General features: G+C 42.8%; 1 protein-coding gene across 1 annotated transcript in view; it reads right to left on the bottom strand.

The window, feature by feature from the left end:
• Positions 1–24,565, bottom strand: part of SMG8 (SMG8 nonsense mediated mRNA decay factor) — a 58,807-nt gene that overhangs the window by 8,549 nt on the left and 25,693 nt on the right. The window contains exon 3 of the mRNA XM_069226417.1: positions 17,058–17,933. Within this exon, the coding sequence (XP_069082518.1) occupies positions 17,058–17,933 (876 nt within the window). The remainder of the gene's footprint in view (positions 1–17,057; positions 17,934–24,565) is intronic.

The following is a 24,565-nucleotide window of genomic DNA, read 5'->3' as shown; positions in this document are numbered from 1 at the left end:
TTAGTTATTTGATCACACAAGCCCCGAAAAGGTTAAACCCCAAAACGTCCTCAACAGAATGCACACGTTGATGAATTTAAAAGGGTGTTAAATCTCAATTTCATGAGGCAATATCTCCCCGAGGTAAGGTACCGCCTAACACGTCAAAAACACAGTTAAGTAAGAGCCCACTCAATAACTAAGTCCTAGATCAGTGGAATACATTTAAGAGTTTTATTACAAAATTACAAACAATTTGGTGCAGAATTATTACCATGAAAGCTCTCCGTAAACTGACCATTACAGAGTAGTGCAAAATTAGAAATATTCTAAGTCCACTCGAGCAGCAATATCAACAGGCAAATGGACAGCATCCCTAGTAGCCTCTGAAATTCTTCAGGCGCAAGGGTTTATATAAGAAATCTTCTCACTGAACAGAATAGCATGTGGCTATTCATCATGGGGTGAGCAATACTATCAAAACAGAGCATAATCTTACTAAATGTCATATTGCCTAAGCACTATCTCACTGCATGAATATGGATTCCGCACACTCCATGCTAAATCCATCAGGGGTTGTATGACAGAACAACACATGCCTTTACAAAAAATGTTGAAAAAGCATGCCTACTAAGGGCATATGTGGAAACGGCATGCATGGTTCTGTCATACAGCCCCACCCGCCCAGAGACCAAAACTACCCCCACCACTAATAGCTAAAGTACCCCAAGCGCCCACCTGGAGCCCTAAAAAATTACACAAAATATATATATATTTATATATGGAAAATGTCACTTAGCCAGTGTACATCTGTTCGTGGCATGAGACGCTGCAGATTCACATGCTGTGCATTATCCTGTCATCTAGTGTTGTTTTCCCCGCAGAGGGAGAGGTAGGAGTTGTGAGTATACTAGATGTGCCCATGCAATGGAGTAGGTATGTATGTACATAATTTGTATCAAAAGAATATTTATTTACAAACTTACAATTTTCATTCAACTAATAACGGCTACAGGCTCCCGGGGAGGTGGGAGGGCGCAAGGGAATCTGAAGCATCTCATGCCACGAACAGATGTACACTGGGTAAGTGACATTTTCCGTTCAGTGGTATGTGTAGCTGCAGATACACATGCTGTGCATAGACTAACAAGGAGTAATCTCCCCAAAAAGCGGTGGTTTAGCCTGTAGGAGTTGAAGTTGTCTGAAATGTTCTTACTACAGCCTATCCTACTGTGGCTTGTTGTGTTGCTAACACATCTACACAGTAATGCTTAGTGAATGTATGAGGCGTAGACCAGGTGGCTGCCTTACAAATTTCTGTCATAGGTATATTCCCAAGAAAAGCCATTGTGGTGCCTTTCTTCCTAGTGGAATGTGCTCTTGGTGTAATAGCAGGGATGTGGAATTCCTATCGCCCGACACCCGGGACATCTTGTTTGGGGTCAAGGGCAACAAGTTTTTATGTTTACTTTGTCCTTGGGACGAGTAGGCCCAACCCTCTGCAGCACAAACCCTTTGGTTGCCTGTTTACAGAGAGTGGAACTCTCTGCAGTTGAGGTAATGTGTTTCCAATAAATAATGCTGTTCGAACTTGTATTTATGGTTCATTATTTGAAAGCCTTCATTATTAGGGTGAGTGCTGTAAATAAATGTTTTAAGGTCACACTTCACTACTGACGTTGGTTCGAGTACAAAAAAAAAAAAAAACGTGTATACACATGTTTGAAAAGTTTAGGCTATGAGGCTAATTATAATGCTCCCAGAATGCTCTCTGATTAGATGCAAATGAAGTGTCATTTAGTAAAATGTTTTGATGCATGCTAGTTTTTCCCAAAAATATTTCTAATGGAAAATCAGTGTAACCATTTTCAACACGATTATGGGAAGCATGAAAATAAACAAACACTGACAAAGCCAACTGATCTGACATATTTTTATAAGTCTTTTAGTTTCATCAATGCGTGTCTTGTTGTGACATGGCTTTTGTAACACTTTATTGTTGTGGGAGCTACCAGGCCCTCAACATTGTAACAAACACTGGCAAAAAAAAAAAAAAAAACGTTTTTGAACTCTAAAAGCACACGTTGCCACCAGTGGCATAACAAAGGCCCCGCAGCCGCCCTCCAGGGGGCCCCTTCAGCACAGCACCTGCCCTGAGTGAGTCTGGATAGGGGGCTCCTCCATGTTCTTTGCAAAGGAGCACCCTCCAGTTTCGTTACGTCACTGATTGCCACTGTAGTTCCTGACACTGAACAAAACTACTTTGTGTGCCAATATGCTCCTTGTGGAAGAGCAGAATGCAATCACTCACAGTAAAGCCAGCCAAAAGAGAGAGAAATAGAAGTTTAATAAAAACAAAATGTCTTTGTTAACACCAGACCTAATTAGGGACCAAGACCCACATGTAGGTAGCTTTTTGCATGTCGCAAACAGCGACTTTCGCTGTGTGCGACGTGCAAAAAGCACATTGCGATACATAAACCCAGTTTTGCGATTCGGTAACCTGGTTACCGAATCGCAAAACGGGTTTGCGACTCGCAATTAGGAAGGGGTGTTCCCTTCCTAATTGCGACTTGCAGTGCAATGTAGGATTGTTCTGCGAACGCGTGCGCAAACCAATCGCAATTTCAAATGGGTGCTAACACTTTCGCAAAAGGGAAGGGGTCCCAATGGGACCTCTTCCCCATTGTAAATGTCACTGTAAACATTTTTTTCAGAGCAGGCAGTGGTCCTAAGGACCACTGCCTGCTCTGAAAAAATGAAACTAAAACGTTTCATTTTTCGTTTTTGTAATGCATCTCGTTTTCCTTTAAGGAAAACGGGCTGCATTACAAAAAAAAAAAAACTGCTTTATTGAAAAGCAGTCACAGACATGGTGGTCTGATGTCTCCAGCAGGCCACCATCCCTGTGAGGGCCGCCATTCGCAAGGGGGTCGCAAATTGCGACCCACCTCATGATTATTCATGAGGTGGGCATTTGCGAAGCCCTTGCGAATGTAGGATGGTGTCAGGGACACCATCCTACATTCGGATTTGCGACTCGCAAATTGCGACTCGCTCAGACTCACAATTTGCGGGTCGCAAATCTGAACCTACCTACATGTGGCCCCAGATTCTTAAAGAAAGTCACAAAAGTGCACCCATGGTATATGTCGTACCCCTATAAAATATTTGTGAACTGTATTTTAGCATGGGTAAATACGCATGTGTAGATTTGCTCATGTGAAAATCTATTGAGCATTTGCAAGTTCATTTTCCCTCCAGCCACTTTCTTCCCAACCCTGGAAGAAGTTCTAATTCTGCCATTGTCAGGAGTAAATGTCCAACCTTTCTTATTATGGGAAAATATTAGAGAGAAGCTGGTGAAAATCTTTAAAACATGCAGGGTAGTAGGTTTGCAGACTCAAATGCATTCCAGCCCTGGAACTATTGCTTACTGCTTCCTAAAGCCCCAGTATGCAGATCTGCAGAAAGGTGGCAAAATAAGGAAATTGCTACAGTAGGGATTGAAACTGCAAGTATTCATGCCCTACTATGGTAGTAGCCCTGGCATAATCAGAGAGGTTATTATCAGAGTTCTTATATAATGAGATTGCTGCCATAATTTGGCGCCACACTACATGGCACCAAAGGGACAAGTAGATCATTTTACAGGACAAGTAGATTTGAGAAGCAACCTGTCCCCTGGACAAGTAGATATTTTAATAAATTCCACACCCCTGAATAGGTAAATCTCTTTTTGCTTTAATATAGCAAGTTTGAATACATTTAACTATCCATCTGGTGATGCCTTGTTTGGATATAGGAGTACCTGCATGAGGTTTTTGGAAGGCTACAAACAATTGTTTTGTTTTACAAAATTGTTTTGTTCTGTCAATGTAATACATTAGTGCTCTTTTTATGTCTAATGTATGTAAGGCTCTTTCGGCTACTGAGTCTGGTTGCGGAAAGAAGACTGGGAGTTCCACAGTTTGGTTTAGGTGGAATGGTGATATGACCTTTGGTAAGAAATTGGGATTTGTACGGAGAACCACTTTATGTTTATGTATTTGTATAAAGGGTTCTTGAATAGTAAATGCTTGTATCTCACTTACTCTTCTAAGTGATGTGATAGCTATTAGAAAGGCTACTTTCCAAGTCAAGTATTGCATTTCACAAGAGTGCATGGGTTCGAATGGTGGTCCCATGAGTCGTGATAATACAATATTAAGGTTCGACGAAGGAACTGGTGGTGTCCTTGGGGGTATGATTCTTTTTAGTCCTTCCATAAATGCTTTAATGACTGGGATTCTAAAAAGCGATGTTGTATGTGTAATCTGCAGATAGGCAGATATTGCAGTGAGATGTATTTTAATGGAAGAGAATGCTAGATTAGACTTTTGTAAGTGTAATAAGTAGTTTACAATGTCCTTTGTGGAGGCATGTAGTGGTTGAATGTGATTAGTGTGGCAGTAGCAAACAAATCTTTTCCATTTGTTTGCGTAACAATGTCTTGTTGTTGGCTTTCTAGCTTGTTTAATGACCTCCATACATTCTTGTGTAAGGTTTAAATGTCCGAATTCTAAGACTTCAGGAGCCAGATTGCTAGATTGAGCGATGCTGGATTGGGGTGTCTGATCTGTAGTTTGTGTTGTGTTAACAGATCTGGTATGTTTGGTAATTTGATGTGAGGTACTACTGATAAGTCCAACAGTGTTGTGTACCACGGTTGGCAAGCCCAGGTTGGTGCTATGAGTATTAGTTTGAGTTTGTTTTGACTTAGTTTGTTGACCAGATAAGGAATGAGTGGGAGAGGGGGAAAAGCATAAGCAAATATCCCTGACCAACTGATCCATAGTGCATTGCCCTTGGATTGAGGGTGTGGGTACCTGGACACGAAGTTTTGGCATTTTGCGTTTTCTTTTGTTGCGAATAGGTCTATGATTGGTGTTCCCCAGCGGAGGAAGTGATCCTGTAGGATCTGGGGATGAATTTCCCCATTTGTGAGTTTGCTGGTAACCTCGACTGAGATTGTCGGCTAACTGGTTCTGAATGCCTAGTATGTATTGTGCTATTAGGCGAATGTGATTGTGAACTGCCCAATGCCAAATCTTTTGTGCTAAGAGACACAGTTGTGACGAGGGTGTCCCCCCTTGTTTGTTGAGATAATACATTGTTGTCATGTTGTCTGTTTTGACAAGAATGTGTTTGCTGGCTACCAGTGGTTGAAATGCTTTTAATGCTAGAAACACTGCTAGCAGTTCCAAATGATTTATGTGAAGTTGTTTTTGTTGATTGTCCCATTGACCCTGTATGCTGTGCTTGTTGAGATGTGCTCCCCACCCTATCATGGAAGCATCTGTTGTGACAACAGCTTGAGGCACTGGGTCTTGGAATGGCCGCCCTTTGTTTAAATTTATAGGGTTCCACCATTGAAGCGAGAAGTGTGTTTGGCGGTCTATCAACACTAGATCTTGAAGTTGGCCCTGTGCTTGTGTCCATTGTTTTGCTAGGCACTGTTGTAAGGGCCGCATGTGTAATCTTGCATTTGGGACAATGGCTATGCATGAAGACATCATACCTAGAAGTTTCATTACAAACCTTACTGGGTAGTGTTGGTTTGACTGTATGCTTGATGTTATATTTTGGAACGCTTAGACCCTTTGTGGGCTTGGAGTGGCAATTGCCTTTTGTGTGTTGAGTGTTGCTCCCAAGTAGTGTTGTATTTGGGCGTTGCAGATGTGATTTCTGGTAATTTATAGAGAACCCTAGTTTGTGAAGAGTTTCTATGACGTATTGCGTGTGAAGAAGACACTGTTGTTGAGTGTTGGTTTTAATTAGCCAGGTGGGTCTGGTTTGAGAGGTGGAAGGCTCTGGTGTTTGCTGTCGAAAACCTCCTCTGAATTGTGGCTTTCTAAATGTGCCTCTGACTTGTGGGGAGTAGAGCGCGCCCATGGCTTTGGCCGTGTCCGTGTCTTTTTTAACTTTTCAATTGCTGTCTCCACTTCCGGCCCAAACAATTGTTCTTGGTTAAATGGCATGTTCAACACCGCTTGTTGGATTTCTGGCTTGAATCCAGAGCTTCTTAAACATGCATGCCTGCGAATGGTTACTGCAGTGTTGACCGTTCGTGCCACCGTGTCTGCCAAGTCTAGCGCAGACCTAATATGGTTGTTGGATATTGCCTGTCCTTCTTCCACAACCTGTTGGGCACGTTTCTGGTGTTCTTTGGGCAAGTGTTGTATAATGTGTTGCATCTCGTCCCAGTGTGCCCTGTCGTAGCGAGCAAGTAGTGCTTGCGAATTAGCGATCCGCCATTGATTGGCTGCCTGTGCTGCCACTCGTTTGCCCGCTGCGTCAAACTTGCTACTCTCTTTGTCAGGCGGTGGAGCGTCTCCTGACGATTGAGAGTTTGCTCTCTTTCTTGCTGCTCCTACAACTACCGAGTCCGGTGTAAGTTGTTGTGTTCTGAACACAGGATCCGTTGGGGGAGGCTTGTACTTCTTCTCCACCCTAGGCGCGATAGCCCTTCCTTTAACTGGCTCCTGGAATACTTGTTTTGCGTGTTTGAGCATACCCGGGAGCATTGGCAGACTCTGGTAGGAAGCGTGGGTGGATGCCAAGGTGTTGAACAGGAAATCATCCTCTACTGGCTCAGAATGCATTGCTACGTTGTGGAACGTAGCTGCCCTGGATAGTACCTGTGTTTATGCAGTACTGTCCTCTGGAGGGGACGGTTTTGTTGGGTAACAATCCGGACTGTTATCCAATACTGGTGCATCATATAAATCCCATGCATCAGGATCATCCTGTCTCACCCCTGTATGTGTGGGTGACTGCATTGGAGGTGTTCCCACTGGAGAGAGTTGTGGTGAGTGTGGTGGGGAAGGTTGTGGTGAAAACCTTGGTGGTGGGGATTTTTCTCTAGCCACCTTCGGCTGCATTTCTGTCTCCTGAAATGCCAGTTTTCTTTTGGTCTTAATTGGAGGGAGAGTTTGTTTTTTTCCAGTCTCTTTCTGGATATGCAACCTCCTTTGTGTATGGTCCAGTTCGTCCATACTTATTTCCTGCTCAAACCTGTGTCTTTCCTTCATTTGGCTGGAAAGTCCTTGCTCTTCTGTGTAAGAGCTTCTTTTCGGCTCCAAAGGCGCTTTTTTCGGTACCGATGTTTCAGAAAATTTCTTTTTCGGTTCCTATGATATTTTTCTCACTTTGGGTGAGTCGAACTCTCGGTGTCGAGATCGTTCGGTGCCGGAATCTCGAACGGAGTCGGAAGTCTTTGGCAAATCTCTGGCCTTTTTCGGTGCCGATGTTTGGTCACCTTCTTTTCGATGGGTTAAGCCATGGCCTGCTGGTGGTGGCGTCCCCTTGGCCTTAAAAATCTTTGTGTGAGTTTTGGACGAGGCAGGTTTACTCACTGTTCGCTGCACCGTCGAGGTTCAGTCACTTTCGGATTTGTCAGAGTCCGACCAGTGGATGGAAATTCTTTTCTCCTCTCCGACGTCGACGCCATTTGCAGTCTTCTCGCTCGTCGATCACGTAGGGTCTTTTTAGATCGAAACGCTCAACAAGCCTCGCAAGTATCCTCCCTGTGTTCTGGTGATAAACACAGATTACAGACCAGATGCTGGTCTGTATAGGGATACTTCGAATGGCACTTCGGACAGAAGCGGAAGGGGGTCCGGTCCATTAGTCTTCGACGATGGATGTGGTCGGCACTGAAGAACGGAAGCCCCGAAGGGCCGCCGGAGCGCTTCTGCTGTCAGTGCCGATACAATAACACTAACCCGGTACCAAACGAGAACAATACCATTGAATTTTCGATATTTAGCTAACTTTCCCGATTCGAAATACGGAGCGAAGAGGAACACGTCCGAACCCGATGGTGGAAAGAAAACAATCTAAGATGGAGCCGACGCCCATGCGCAATGGAGCCGAAAGGGAGGAGTCCCTCGGTCTTGTGACTCGAAAAGACTTCTTAGAAGAAAAACAACTTGTCTTTTTTGGGTATGAGAAAGTACAGAGAGTAAACTCCTGTTCCTTTCTGGTGTTTTGGTACTAATTCTATTGCTTCTTTTAGTAGCAATGCCTGAACTTCTAGTCCTAGAAGATCTATATGTTGTTTTGACATATTGTGTGTTTTCGGTGGGACGTTTGGAGGGAATTTGAGAAATTCTATGCAATAACCATGCTGGATAATTGCTAGGACCCAAATGTCTGTTGTTATTTCCTCCCAATGTTTGTAAAATTTGGTTAGTCTCCCCCCCACAGATGTTATGTGTTGGGGATGTGTGACTTGGAAGTCACTGCTTGTTTTGAGGAGTTTTGGGACTTTGGAACTTTCCTCTATTCTTTTGGAATTGTCCCCCTTTATATTGTCCCCGAAAACTTCCCCGCTGATACTGGCTCTGGTAAGTGGGTCTTGTTTGTGAGGTTGTGGGTTCTGTGCTTTGTCCTCGAAACCCCCCTCTAAACTGTGTTTTTCGAAATGTGCCTCTGCCCTGTGGGGAGTAGAGTGCGCCCATGGCTTTGGCCGTGTCAGGGTCTTTTTTAAGTTTTTCGATCGCAGTGTCCACCTCCGGCCCAAACAACTGCTGTCCGTTGAATGGCATATTCAGCACAGCTTGCTGTATTTCTGGTTTAAATCCTGATGTACGCAGCCATGCATGTCTCCTTATTGTTACTGCTGTGTTGACAGTTCTAGCAGCTGTGCCTGCAGCATCCATTGCTGACCGTATCTGATTGTTGGAGATACTCTGTCCTTCTTCTACTACCTGCTGCGCTCTCTTTTGGAACTCCTTGGGCAAATGTTCTATTAAGTGTTGCATTTCGTCCCAATGGGCCCTATCGTATCTGGCCAACAAAGCCTGTGAATTGGCAATACGCCACTGGTTTGCTGCTTGTGCCGCCACCCTCTTGCCAGCTGCGTCGAATTTTCTACTTTCTTTATCTGGAGGTGGTGCATCTCCTGAAGTATGTGAGTTCGCTCTTTTGCGCGCTGCCCCTACTACAACTGAGTCCGGTGTTAGCTGTTGTGTGATGTACACGGGGTCTGTTGGTGGCGGTTTATATTTTTTCTCCACTCTTGGAGTAATGGCCCTTCCTTTTACAGGCTCTTCAAACACTTGTTTGGAGTGTTTTAGCATTCCAGGTAGCATAGGAAGACTTTGATACTGGCTGTGTGTGGACGACAGTGTGTTAAAAAGAAAGTCGTCTTCAATGGGCTCAGCATGCAGGCTGACATTATGAAATGCCGCTGCTCTCGACACCACCTGTGCGTAGGCTGTACTATCCTCTGGTGGCGACGGTCTAGCTGGATAACATTCAGGACTATTATCTGACACTGGTGCGTCATAAAGGTCCCATGCGTCAGGGTCATCTTGACTGATTCCTGTATGAGTTGGGGATTGCATCATTGGTGGAGTGGCTACCGGTGATGGTTGCGGAGAGCATTGTGGAGATGGTGGCGGGGTTACTTGTTTAGCCACCTTTGCCTGTGGCTGCTTGTCTTTTTCCTGAAAGGCAAGTTTGCGTTTCATTTTAATCGGAGGGAGAGTACTGATCTTCCCTGTTTCTTTTTGGATATGGAGCCTTTTTTGTGTATAGTCTGGCTCTATTGTTTCCAATTCCTGTCCAAATCTATGTGTCTTCATTTGTGTGGACAGTCCTTGTTCCTCAGTGTAGGAACTTGTTTTTGGTTCCGAGGCCGGATGTTTCGGTATCGAAACCTTTTCGGCTGCTTTTTTCGGTTCCGACGAAACCTTCTTTACTTTCGGCGTCGTGGTCTCTCGGTGCCGACCCATTTCGGTGCCGCTATCTCGGTGCCGAACCTGCTCGGAGCCACTATCTCAAGTCCGAGATTGCTGTGTGGCGGTATCTCGACCGGAGTCGGATGACTTCGCCCCCAGCGTGCCCTTTTTCTGTGCCGATGATCGGTCACCTATTTTTCGGGTTAAGCCATGGCCTGTTGGCGGTGGCGTCCCCTGGGCTTTAGTGGTTTTTTCGTGAGTTTTGTGTTTCGACGTCTTACTCACGGTTTTCGGCGTTTCTTCGGGATCGATCTCATCCGAGTCCGATTCCTGGATGGAGAATGTTTCTTCCTCCTCCTCGAAACGCTCTTGTCCTGTCGGCGCCGACGCCATTTGCAGTCTCCTTGCTCTTCGGTCTCTTAGTGTCTTCCTGGACCGAAACGCTCGACAGGCTTCACAAGTATCTTCCTTGTGTTCCGGCGACAAACACAAGTTACAGACCAGATGCTGATCTGTATATGGATACTTGTTATGGCATTTTGGGCAGAAGCGGAATGGGGTCCGTTCCATCAGCCTTGAAGAGACACGTGGCCGGGCCGACCAGGCCCCGACGGGGATCGAAAAAACCCCGAAGGGCCACCGGAGCTCTTCAAAAGTCGGTGTCGATGTGTTGTAACTAACCCGATACCGAACGCAAACAATACCGACGATTTTTCCGAGATTCTAACTAACTTTCCGACCCGAAACACGGAGCGAAAAGGAACACGTCCGAACCCGATGGCGGAAAAAAAACAATCTAAGATGGAGTCGACGCCCATGCGCAATGGAGCCGAAATGGGAGGAGTCCCTCGGTCTCGTGACTCGAAAAGACTTCTTCGAAGAAAGACAACTTGTAACACTCCGAGCCCAACACCAGATGGCGGGATGTGCACAGCATGTGTATCTGCAGCTACACATGCCATTGAACACATATATATATATATATATATATATATATATATATATATATATATATATATCCCAACCCCGGCCCTAAAAACTAAAGTACTTCAACCCCTCTGCCCCATAAAACTAAACTACCCCAACACCCCCACCCACCCTGATGCCTAAAACCTTCGCCATTTATAGGTAAACTGCCCCGAAAAGACCTAAAACAAACTACCCAAGCCCCCTCACCCCTAAAAACGAAACTACCCCGACACCCCCACCTACCCTAAGCCCTAAATCCACCCCACCCCTAAAAACCACCACCCCCCAACCCCACTTCTCACCAAGTGCTCTCTCGATCCATCCTCCTCTTCCCTCCTCCTGCCCTTTATTAAACCTTCACCTACCCCTTTCAAATTAAACCGCCACCCCAAACCCTAAATAGAAAAAATAACTCCCACCCCTAAAAAAACAATATTTTTCAAATTGCCCGACCCCTACACCCTAAGCCCTTAAATAAAATCCCCACCCCTTAAAAAAAAGCCTAACCACAAGCCCTTAATCCACTCCTAACCCTGCCACAGCCCCAGTTACCGTACTGCGTCCTCACCCAATCCACTCTGGTCTTATCTGTGCTTTAGGCACACATAAGCGTAGTTTGGCACGTGCATGGTTAAGGCACAGAAAAAGCCATGCATTGTTCCGGCAAGCGTGGCTATGCTTGCGTTGGAAACGTCTGTGTTGTTCGCAACACGTTGTTAAAGACATTTCCTTCCATCCGGGGATGGTGGAACAAAGTAGTTATATGAAAAACAGCTTACTATTATGAACGACTAGGCTACAGCCAACTAGTGGAAAGAGAAATACAATAGTGTGACCAAGCTAGGAAGACTTCATCGAGAACAGCATTAACACGTTAATGACAATAAACAAACATGACTCTGCTTCTCTGTATGCTGCAGGCAGAAATAATGAACAGTGAAATGTGTAGGGGGCAATATCCATTTTGAAAAAGATGACTATCAGGTCAAACTGATGCTTAGTTGACAAGAGCTAAAAAAAAAAAAACATAATTCTACGAGTTACAGGAATTTTGTCAGTAGACAATAGAACTATGTCAGTGTGTACATTTATAAATCGAAAAGTAAATCCAAATTCTGTACAGTAATAATGCACATAAATATGAACGCACAAAAACGAACAGTGAAACTTTCAATCTGTGATGTGCTCTATTATATAAGGTAAAGCAGAACAATGTTCCTCTAAAGTTGCATCTGAAAGAAAGTAGTAATGGAATGTCATTCAAATACATTTTCTAGCATGTGCATGCACACAAACACGCAGTGTAGGGATTTGTAAAACGTTTTACTATATCATCAAAGGATATATTTCCTACGAATGCCACAGTGATACCATTGCTTTTTTTCTTTTTAAGATATGCTGCGTGTTATCATGGTACCCCTACTAGGGTAAGTTCTACCCTTGCATTATAAACCTGAATTAATTTAACAATCAATCTGGCAATGCGAACCGCAGAGAGGGGGTTTCTCTGTGAAAAAAGCACACTTTTTTTTCTTCATTCTGATATGTTTTGTGCACTGGTCCAATGTCTAGCACACGTTATGGTTTTCGCGCCACTCCTTTTAGGTTTTTGAAATTAGTGCTGATAGCTTAATGTATTGGTTGATATGAAAAGACAAGGCAACTTTTGATTAAAAAAAAAGTGGAAAAGAAAGTAAAACAACTCTCCCTGTGTACTTCTTGATAGATCTCATCCACTGACAATGTTGGCATCTCACAATCTATGCAACAGTGTTATTACCTCTGAAAAGATTCCCTTCCTTGTTAACGCACGGAGTGTGCATGAATGTAATGGTTCAGAAGGTGTACACATTAGTGGAGTTACAACAGTGTTCATGTCTGAGGACGTGGCCAGGATGCACCCTAATGTTTAGGTATTCTAAACATTAGAATGATGTTTTCTGCTTTGTAAATGAGCAGCAACTGCTGCAGTGTGTATCCTTATTGATATGTAAGACAATCTTTACCTTTGCATTATCAATTGAGCCTTAACACGCACACTGAAGCGGATTGATGTATATGGAAACACACTAGCTGGCAAAACTTTTCCACTTTGCTGCACAGCATGCCAATTCTAGCTTCCTTTAGAATGCCCATACAGTCTTGTGGCAATTGTTAATACCCACATTTTAAGGTCTCAGGTTGCGCAAGTACAGGTTTGTATGCAAGATCCAACATTTTCTTTTTTAATTAACAAGTCTGTAAGCTAGGGCGAATAGCAGAATGGTTGAACTGACATATCTAGAAGAAGGGAGTACCATGGACTGTGTGTGCTAGTGAGTGCAAGGAGTACCACTACCATTGATGCTTGTCACATCTTGTGGGCGATATGTGGTAGGCGACATAAAACGTATATGCAAATGTCATTAAGCAATCTTTTCACAGAGCATTCGCACTTGCTTATGGAACCCCAAAATGCACATTTTGTATTCTATATCTTTGCAACAGGTCTATGTGCGACACACCTTACGTTTGAAGAGTACACACTTTTGTGTTTCCCGATGGTTTCTCCTTAACAGGTCTGGTAGCTCCACCACTGGCAGATTTGCTGCTAGGAGGTGTATCAGAGGACTGTGTCCAAATGCCAAACTGGTAGAGCTAAACAGCTGAAGTGTGCAACTGATGGAAGTGTGCCTTACTGCTTCAGAATGTAATTCACTGTTGTCACCTTACCTATGTGAATGAACATGTTTTTGTAAAATGTGTTCTCTCAAGCTTTGAGGACAAATGCCACTGCAGTTCGCTCCAGTACATCAGTATGTGGAACTGTCCAGATGCCTGACCATGTGTCCGGAATTGTCAGCCTTGCCACGTCTGTTCCCTAGCCCATTAATGAGGCATCTTCTCAATCCCTGGTTCCTTAAGATCATTTTGTCTCCAAATATTACAACAGATGACGTATCTATAATTGCTCATCTGAAACTAAGGCAATGCAAGATGCCATCATTCCTAGCTAGATTATCGCCTTCCTCGATGTCAACAGTTAAGACTTCTGGTAAAGAGAAATCCATTTCTGTAATGTCAAACGTTGTCATTTTTTGGGGAAACCGTTGCCTTCACCAAATTGAAAGCAGAACCCAAGAAATGCTGTATTTGGTGAGATTTTCTTGGCATTGTGCAATAAATCCAGGTAATGAAACAATGTTACAATTTGTGCATTTTGAACTGCCCTCCCTTGACCAACAAATCAACCAGATATGGACAATCATGAACCAAGATGACACAGAAGTGTAGCTACAAGTCTGAGGCATTTGGTATAACACTTGTGTAGCTATTATGCCAAATACCAGTAATTTGAATTAATAATGGTTGCCCCACTTACCACAAACCTGCTGCATTGGTGATGGGCTGGGTGCATTCGGCCTATCGAAATGGTTATCTCAGAGGTATGTCATAACATATGTTCTTTCTATACCAGCAGGATGACTTCTCAGAAAGTTGCTAAAATGAAGTATATAGTCTTCAACTATTTGTTTTGGAGGTGAAGAGGCCGAGAGCACAATTTCCCTTTTCAAATAAGGAAGTGTAGTGAATACAGTTGTGGCTTGCTCCACAACTGGAACCTCTTCTATTGAACCCTTAGCTTTTAAAGATTCCACCTCTTGTAGTGGTTGATGGTCTCTGATGGGTGTGTTTTCTCTTGGTGGATGGTCTAATGGTAGGGTTTTGAATTCTATACAATAGCCTTTTATCGAAGCCTAATAATAACCTGTTATAGATAACACCTGTCCGTGGTGATTACCCTTCATTTTACTGAAAATTCCATCAGTCTCCCCCACCTCTGTGGATTTTGGATGGATGTTTGGGCAGGGGAAAGGAAGGTAACCAGTTACTGTTTTATAGCACAAGAATCTCTATACTGAGGATCAGCTGTTAATTTTAAAAGAGTCTTCAACATGGTAAGGTACCGGTTGGTTTTTTAGGGTCTGGACAGTGTTTCTAGGAGGACATCGTATTCCTCGAACGGAAGGTTACTTTATGATAAATTAAACCACTATTTCGGAACACAAAGCATTATGACAATATTGTATTATAGTGGTGAAGCCTTTCCTATAAAAAAAGTAATTGGTACATCACCAGCAGATTCTACTATGTGTTAACTCAAGATTCATTGTTTTAATCACCTTCAAGATGTTGCCCCTTTTGTTTCACTCACTCACTATCATCGGACTTCTCTGGGACAGATGGTGATAAAGTTATGGAAGCAATGTTTGGCATTAGTAGTCTCCCTCTTTGTTTGAATTTTATTTTTCAGTTCTTGCGGATTCCTGATAGTGGTGCTGTTTTCAATGCTCATCTAAGAGAGACTGGTAGTCTGGGCGATATTCTGGCGAGGCTGTCCTAACATGGCCTATATGAGGGTCAACAATGTATTCGCTTTTGACTGTTGTCTTGCTTATCATTTTTCATGCCCACTGGTGAGGCTTTACATCGGGCGCCTTTATCATTCAATGCTCTCTAGTAACTTCTATTGGTTGAGAGACACCTAGATGTGGATCTCGAAGGTGGCCTCAGAAACGGTCCTGTGGTTAAGACAGCTCCTCCTTGGGCATTCAATTTAGTTTTGGAGGCCAATCCTGCAACCAGTTAAATGCTGTTCATTAAGTGTACTGTCCCTTGCTTTATTTTGTATATTTAGGACCCATATTTGCCCGGTATCGATCACCTTCATCCAAGTCATTAGCCCTGGATGAATCATTCTTCATTCCCTCCTAATTTGTTGTCTCAGAAGATTTCTCCTAAGTTTTTTCCTGTGCTTCAACAGGTGAGAATATTTTTAGCTTTGTGGAGTAATTTAACTAGCACCTATTCCTCATTTGGCAAACAGTGTTTTTACATCACATTTTCATATATCTCCAAAACCTGGATTTGTTGCGATACCTTGGTAAGCATAACTCAGAGTTCACGATGATAGATAACAGTAACCTTTGTTTTAAAACGTATTTTTCCAGCTCAGAGTCCTTGTTACACAACCTGCAATCGCATGGTTGACTTGCAAGCAATCTTTGTAAAGGCATCTCATCCAGCATCAATGCATGTGCCCTGTTGATGATTCAAATAGGTTTTCAACCAGTGTGCGGTTTTACTATGGTGACAATATCAACTTTAAACCCAATGGTGGAAAACATTAATTGAAGGTAGAGTTTGTGTCCCGAAACATTGTGGGTTTCTGGGAACATGATCACAGATCATTCCATGCACAATCGAAACTTAACTGAAACTTGGAAAAAACACAAGCTGCATTATTCTGAAACCAACCATAAATGTCAGGGCAGTGCACAGCAAGTGATCTACAACACCAGGTGCTGCAAAGTAGATACTACAATTTTCGGTTTTACATGTATTCATTTTCTCTGCCTCAGATGGATACTTAGGTTGTCCTAAAGTTATATATCTGAAGTCAACTAACTGCAAGCTTATTGTCTTATGCTCCGTTACACTTCACTGAGTGCACACAATTACACTGCAGTGTAGTTCACCAATACACTACGTTTCTACCCAAGAAGATACTTGGCATCAGGCTTTTTGGCTATTCATGCAAGTAAAAGTAATTTAGCCTTTTTTGGAGCACCACATTTCCAAATATCATCCCTCCCACCTCCCGCGGATAAACAGCAATTAATCATTATACTCGTTATTCGACGTGCCCTTCTCCATACACCTTACTCAGCCCATAATACACCTACTGTCTTGCCTCAGTCTATTCTTAACATCATCTACTCCTACGTGACTAACAGAAGGAGGGTAAGCTTAAAGCTTCGAGTAGTTGCTACATCATGCTTTTGGCCCTGTGCTTATTCTAGTACTTGTAGACAAACCAGGTCAATTGTGAATCAAGACTGCAACTCCCAACACGCAGTGATTGCCAGCTGAAAACATGTCCTATAGGGACTTAATCATCTAAGCCAGAGGTCTTCAGACTGGGGGGCAGGCCCCCCTAGGGGGGCCTCAAGTGATATCAGGGGGGCGCCAGACTCTGGCCAAAAGAAGCATTATGCAGATAATAGGCCTTTTTTTCAACAGAAGCATATTACTGATTTTCTAAAAAGGTAACAGTACTTAACTGCAATGTTTAAATAGGTCTAGACATATTTAAACATTGCCATCTTTATAAAATAATTGTGAAAAATTCTGGGGGGGGGGGGGGCGCAATAATTTCTATTTTTCAAATGGGGGGGCACGGCACTAAAACGTTTGGAGACCACTGATCTAAGCACTGTACACAGTTATATGTATATTAACATACAAGACTTGGAAACATATTTTAATAACAGCATTTTCACATTCTAGGGTGACCAAAAGATACTTACAAGCAGGTCTGTATTGTACACAGTATCTTACCTGAGGTGCAAGTATGATTTGCAGTGGAGCATCAGGCACCACAACGAAAATCCTCATGAGCTGAGCATAGTGTGGTTTGAGGCCTCGCCCCTGGGATGGAGACAGAATATAAAGCGGCATGTCCGTATTAAGCGCTTTTATGGCAGATTCCTTTGGCCCGCTCCCCATGACTTTCATTATTTTATCAGGTCCAGAAGACATGACTCTTCTGCCACGAGAGTCTTCGTACTCGAAGCCTACAAAGGCCCGGGCGATATCGTCCCTCCTCCTTCCTCTACCCATGACTACAGCGTTTCGCTTCCCTGGTACAGCCTTGTTTGGAGCTGGCCAAGAATTTGTGTCTAAATCGCCCTCATCTTCGGCCCGTGTCCTGATGACAATGTCCCATGGCATCAGGTAGTTAGTCCCTGGAATGAATCCCAGCTGATCCAGTCCTGTATGAAAATTGTATGACTTAGCAGAGCCAAGTTTCAGCAGGGACCAGCTGGAAAATTTGGGCAGCAGACCTTTGGGGCAATTAGAATGCAGCATTCCAGGCAGATACTCTATGGTAGAAGCCTGGCGATCTATTAAACTGGGTTTTTTCTCGCTTTTGGCTTCTACCCCCTGCCCGTGGGCTTCTGCAGTATCGCCACCAGCTTGCGGATCTGCAGGGTAAGTGCCTAGACTTTCCACGGACTGCCCCAAGCTGAGGGCAAGACTTAAGCCGGTACTCTCCCCCTGAGTCTGCGGCTCCTTTTCTTTAATTTTCTCAAGCTCTCCATCTTGGGTGGAATCTGGCTCCTCGTCCTTGGCAGCTGCTGGATCCGGTGTGCTTGGCTGGAATATAGGGAAACTGATGTGGTCCAGTTTTCCACAGCATTTCTCTTCTAGCAGCTGGAAAAAACAAAAAACTATTTTATTTACATTTTAGTCAAAACCAATAATTGTAAGCTTCAAGAGAATTGACATAGTTGAGACGTGAAGGGAGCAAGAAAGTGACAAGCTGTAGTAATTAACTCCCAAATAAACACGTGTAAAATAAGTTCTTGAACTATAAACATACAAATGTGGTGTTTTAAAGTGTCTTTCATTTTATACAGTAACATTATTTTTCACGCATCTTTAAGGTGATGTACAAACTTAGTTTGTATTTCTACCCTCTAAATTCGGGTATTCGTGCATCTCAGCACAGTCAACAGATACACTGCGGTACACAGGAATACAAAGCTCGTTTGAAGCCTCATGCATAGGTTCGGTTTGCTGTAGAGGTCAAATAAAATCTCAGTAGGGTCTGGTGCCGGAGTGAAGAGAAGAAAAAGACCTAGACTGTGATGATGAAAGAAGCAGCCACTGAATTACGCCATCTTTCTATTTCTCTTACAGACATGTGAGGCTCGTGGATGGTTGCACGTGATGGGTGGTTAGGTTGCAGAGGTAGGCGTGTTGGTGGATGTGAGTTATCCTTTTAGAGTGGTGCATTACACCATTTGGGACAGCGACTGGGCAAGAACGAAAGGACGTTCAGTTTCTGGTCTTTGGGATTGGAGCCACAATAAAAGTCACAGACGCACAGATTCCAAAAGCGGTACGGTCTGTTGAAATCCAGTTGTATTGTAAAGAATTTAAGTTTAATTAGGAACGCTCGCTTGCACAGAGGTATATGTTGTAGTAGTATGGGCTATGTTTAACATTTCCCCGTCTTATTTGCACAGTAGAACACTTGGGCAGAGCTGCATGCATGCACTCGGTATGTAAATTTCACAATCTTATGCTCTTTCCTAAGAGCTTTGATTGGTGAATTTAGTAAGGTTGAGTTTCATATTTTTCTCGTTCTTTACAAAGCCCCGTACAATGTAATGAAATTTGCACGACGGAGTGTTTTATACTCGGGCTTCGAAAAATCTTGAAGATGTTAGCAGACCCTGCAGGTCTAGTGCACTGTCTGCTTGAACCACATAGAGTCTCAAACAATGCAAAGTGTGCAGTAAGCAGTAACGCAAAGGTGGAAACCGATTGCCAATCATTACAATTATCTATTTGAAAAAACAAATCATTGCTTCTTGTAGAAAAGCGTCACATCCTGCTCACAACACATTAGTTAGGACTGGAAGAGGGCAACAATTCAACTCGATCCACCTCAGATCAGAAAATAATGCGGGAGGGCCGAATTTCAGGGGGCAGACATGGTCACTGAGCATTAACTAAGTCAACCAGGCCACCTGGCCAAGCCGTGTGCTGGGTGACAATGTCAGTGCAGTGATTCAGGCAGCAGCACTCCCGCTGCTGGTTTCAGGAGTCACTCAGGCTGGTTTATCGATGCCCAGGTTCCCACTGGGCACACACATTCTAGATCACAAGCTGGGAGTGGGACTTATACCAGCTGGTGCCACTGAACTAAAGAGAATATATGGTATAGAGGTGGGCAAGCTACTGAAAGCTCTAGCCAGGCTCAACCAGATGCGTACTCCGGCTCAGTTTAAGGTTCTTTTGGACACTTGAGTTTAAAACAACTCAAGCTTTTATGTGGCTTTTTTCTGCTACCCACGTTCTAACGTCATGCTCCAACATTTCAAAATATGTCATCTGCTGTAATACCTCTCGAATGGCTAAACTTCAAAATGTGAAACCAGAAAATCTGTGATCGATCCCGGCTTCCACGCTTGAGCAAACCGAATTATCCTAGGCAAATATTTTAATTCACTAAGCTTCCTTCTTCTCCATTATCACATATGTGAGCACCTTCAAGTACGTCGGTTCAGGGTGTGCCCTGTACAAACATCACTTGTGTTTTATTTAATAGAAAAACTTTTCTCTATGAAAAATAATTTAATTCATGTATTGAGAGCACATGATAAACTTGCTCCTTAGTTCACTAATAGCATTGTTTTCAGGGTGGTGGGAGCAAAGCACAGCCAATATTGTAATGCTTACACCTGATTTAAATATCAGCAATAAGTTAAAAATGCAGCAGCATGTTATATGTGGGGGCACAGATAAGCACGAAGTCTACACTTTTAGACAAAGAAAAAATATAATGACTAACTCAACAGCATCATGTACACAGAAGAGCATTTTTTTTTAAATATATATTTTTGGTAACAGACTTTCCATTTATATAGTTTCCATTCACATAGACTGAGCAACACCATAAATTCAACAATGAACACCACCTGCAGCTTGTCACGCTATGGTCAGTCAGAGATTCGACAGGAGGGGTTGTGACTGAGCCTCCTTGCAAGGCAGTTGGTGTGCCACGAGTCTTTGCCACAGCTTAAAAAGCACAGGAGAAGCACTACCAAGACGGACCAGGTTCCAAGCTCAGTTCAACGTTTCCACCTAAATCCTGGACAGCCCTGCCAAGTGCCACGCATCACGGGTTAATTTAATGCATTTCAGTGTCGTGTCCGCATCACCGCAATGGAATGTGAAGTTACACAAATCAAGCTCCTCTTGTCTGTCCCATACTGCTCAATATACTTTGCTCACTGATGCTAGAGCTCGTGGGCCTGCAGTGAAGATCTTCGGCCAGGGTCCGACTAGAGATGAGGTTGCCATGGGTATGGCACAGCCAGAGCTCGAAAAGTGGGTGCAGCTGCTACTATGTTTCATTAGTACATTACCACATGCATGTGCTGTGCTGAGAGGCTTGGCTAAAGCTGTCTATGTGCACATAGCGGAGATGAGTTATCCATGGCTATGATAAGGTAGTAACACTCACACTCAAGAACAGCAAATGTCTGCACGGTGTGGTGCACCAAGTCACATCCCGCGAGATCTAGGCTCTGCAGCGGTCAGTACTCTCCTGCCTGCTTTGGCTGCCTTGTGTGCGTGAGGCAGTCATTGAAAGGTCATGCATAAGAACACTAAAAATTAAATATGTATGTCACATGTGCAAGCCAAAAACTTGGAAGCTAAGCCTGGACTGAGTACTGAGGACCCCGCACACAGGGGTTGGCAAAAGGAGCATGCATGTATCTCGGGCTGTGTATCCCACCTTGGTAGACTGTACCCAGATAATGAAAAGCAGGTAAAATAGACTGGTAAAAAAACTATATATTTTTGTCTCTTTATTTTCATAATTAAGAGAAGGTTATATTACATAACAAGTGCAATAGCAATAATCACACTATATTATTGACAGAAAACACAAGTGTTAGCTGAAATTTGATTGGCTGACTGTAATGCGGGCTCTCAAAGTCCAAGCCCACTCTGCAATCAGCCAACCAGAAAACCTGTTATTTATCAGCCTTAAAACTCTATGACGTTTTAGCCTGCTGCATCACCAGAGCCCCATGCTGCATACAATGAGCTGTGTTACAGTGGATGTAATTACTGCAGCAGTTCAGGCCAGTGCTCCATCGCCAGGTCGAGCCAGCAAGCCCTAAAAAAATCTAAACATGAAAAAAACTGACTTTCCATGGTGAGTAGATTTTTCAAGACCTGTATTTTGAGCTTTGTTCCAATATCATCATTTTAAATATGTGATTATTAAAACTGTCTGAGAACTTTGCTGTTACCTTCATCCAATTTCTATCGCTTTCCTTTTATGAACCTTAAGCTTTGCATATATCTATTATACCATGTTATGAATTTATTCCACAACACTTTGGTGTAAATGGCTGTAGGAACGAATAATATAAATATATCTTATTTCTAAATTTAGCGCTAGGATTTTTTAAATCAGGTTTTACAGTGATTTACACCTAAGCAATGTGATTAAGTGACTTCTTAAATTGTCAGGCATAATTCAGAAGAAGTGATATTTAAAACTTTAAAATAAATAAAGCTTAAGAGTGATCTGTTACCCAAGGATAAATTATACCCACATTCAAACTAAACCAATACATTTTGTATCTTGTGCAGAGCAAAACGTCTGTTATAAGCATTAATTGCTATCTTACGTATGTCAAAAAATGAAAACATGGAATAGCCCGATAAACATTCTGATCTGATTTGGGCTTAGCATCACCACCACTAGATCAGTCAAGGAATGATGGAGTGGAGTACCAGGGCGCAAAAAAAATGTTATGCAGCAGGATAAGGTGAACTTTCATTGACGGTGGATGTAGTATCCCCAGACTGGTTAGCTTCGGTTATAACTCCTTAAACGTAAGTTAAAATAAACCAACATTTGAAAGTTAGTTAACTCTGCAATCCGTAACTCACAAAAAAGCAATGCAAACCACAACTCACACACCAAATGCATTGCTTGGGAGCTACAATTATTTTTTACCAATAAGTGACAATCCTTAAAACCACAAAGAACATTAGATACTTGAACCAATCAGTGCACTGGTGTCTCTTTCATACTGTTATGGATAATATGATATGTAATTTCATCTGTAGAATTATGTACACAATATTATTTGCATTAGATGCATTAAGGGTGAGGTCACTATCATTGTAAAAGGCCTGCAAGTTATATGTAGCATGAGTCTTGGAAGAGGTATGGACTGTGGCGTGAACAATCACTTGCAAGTTGTAGTGTTCTTTTAGTGTTCATTTATAATCATCTGTAATTTGAAAAAGAAAATGCACATGAACTCCACAGTTAAACATGTTATGGTGTTATAACCAAAGCTATCCATAACTTCAATTACACCTTGGTTTTCTCAGTGAATGTCTCCTTACTTGCTATCAAGGTGTTTTACTGACGTTTTAAAACACCTCAACTTCCTTCCTCACCTGTTTCACTGCAAAAACATCCACTTTTAAAGACATAGCAAGTTCCTGACCCTAAAGAAGTTTCCAATAGCCACTTGTGTGTGTCTTGTGTGTGTCCCACCACCAGAAACTTTTGAACGTAACTGGTAAATGCAAAGATACAGGTCTCTGAAGTTTTAAGTGCCTTTGGTCACAGAACTGCAAGTGTCCCACCAGTATCATAACCAGATGGGTTTCAAACTGGTTGTGGTTTGTCCCTAACAATATACAGGAACCGGATCGCTGGTCACCATTAATGTTATCACTAATCTTCAGGATTACCACTGACATCTTAAGGATGGTTGCGATGGGGTGGTTGTTTGTGTGGTTGGTTTTTGGCCCATAAAGAATTTATCTGGGACACTGTCATGTATTATTACCTTGGATTTTGGAAACTCAGTAGCTCTGACTTCAGCCCACCAAGTATCCAGTGAGCCACCCCAGGTCACACCAGTACGAGATATTGCCCAGAGTTTGGTCTATTTCTGCCAATCAAAAAGAGAAAGAAAAGCCATTCTAAAATAACAGGGAACCAAGATATTTCTAAAATCCTTGAGATGGTCCAAGCACAGCCCCTTAGGACAACATAGAATATTCCGCCAATGTTTTAGAAAATCTAGTGCCTAGGGCTATAATCCCTTTGGGTTTGTATCCTCGTCACAGAAGGTGCTAGGCCTTCTGGGCTGCCCAGATTTGCACCATTGCAAAGTGACGCAAAGCAAACACTGATATTTACTTTCCAGCACAAAAGTTATTTTGTATTTTCTCTGTGCAAAAAGTGCTTTGTGTTGATTTACATAAAAATGGGATTTCTGGGCCATTAATTGGGTGGGCCAGTGAAATCGCCATAAAGTTTTGCCACAAAGCCTGGTCTATTAAACTGGCCAAACTGGGATTTGCACCAAAAAAAGAAAAAAAAAAACATACTGCATGTGCTCTAAAAAGCACAGCAGACACTCAATCTGTTGGATCCTTCTGAAAAGTATCTAGGCATAGTAATGTGTACTGGAAGCATTTGATTCCCGTACAAATCCCTATTCTAGACCGTGCACACTCACCTCTGCACCATGGTGGGAGGTTGTGAGTCACACAAGGCAGCCCAGTTAGTGTGCTAGCACAGGTGATGACAAAAGCAGCAGGCCAATCTTAGTAGATGTCTCTGTGCTGTTCTCTCCCTTGTGCAACGGAGAGCAGCAAATTTAGTTGCTGCAATGAGTTGCTTGAAAAATGAGTAAACCTGCCTCCTGATTTTCTTCTGTACCTATTCAACCAATGTAATAACATCAGGTCAGGTCTTAAAAGGGACATTACTCACTGGACAGTGATGGTAAAGAGAGTAACTTATTGTGTGATAATGGAACTGATTTTTTAATCCTTACCACCTTATAGCGTCAAGTGGTCCAAATAGAATGCAACAGTATTGTGCCGCTGAAACCCGGTGGCAAACACCAGTACCACACATGAGTGCCCAGTAACCCCAACTGCCCCACCCTAAGAAACGCCTCACAGTCTATATTAAAAAGACATCATCATGCCAAGCATTTTGAAGTATAGATGTGCATTCTAATGGCAATTTATTTGCTTCAGTGGCAGGTATATACTCATTCTATAGCATTAAAGAGAAGGTTTCTTCATGAATCCACTCTTAACACATTAATTAGAAACTTTATGGGTTTGTCAGGATGCATTCAAGTAAATCAACAGGAAAGCCATTTGTTCCTTTTGTTTTCTGTGGAAATAAATATTTATTTTCTTCGGGTTTAGCATATGTTAATTTCATTACTGAAATGCAATTACAGTTCATACCGGACCCCAACAGATGT

This window comes from Pleurodeles waltl, chromosome 3_1 (genome assembly GCF_031143425.1).
Source record: "Pleurodeles waltl isolate 20211129_DDA chromosome 3_1, aPleWal1.hap1.20221129, whole genome shotgun sequence".
Lineage (NCBI taxonomy): Eukaryota > Metazoa > Chordata > Amphibia > Caudata > Salamandridae > Pleurodeles > Pleurodeles waltl.
This window is presented reverse-complemented; position numbering and strand designations above follow the sequence as displayed.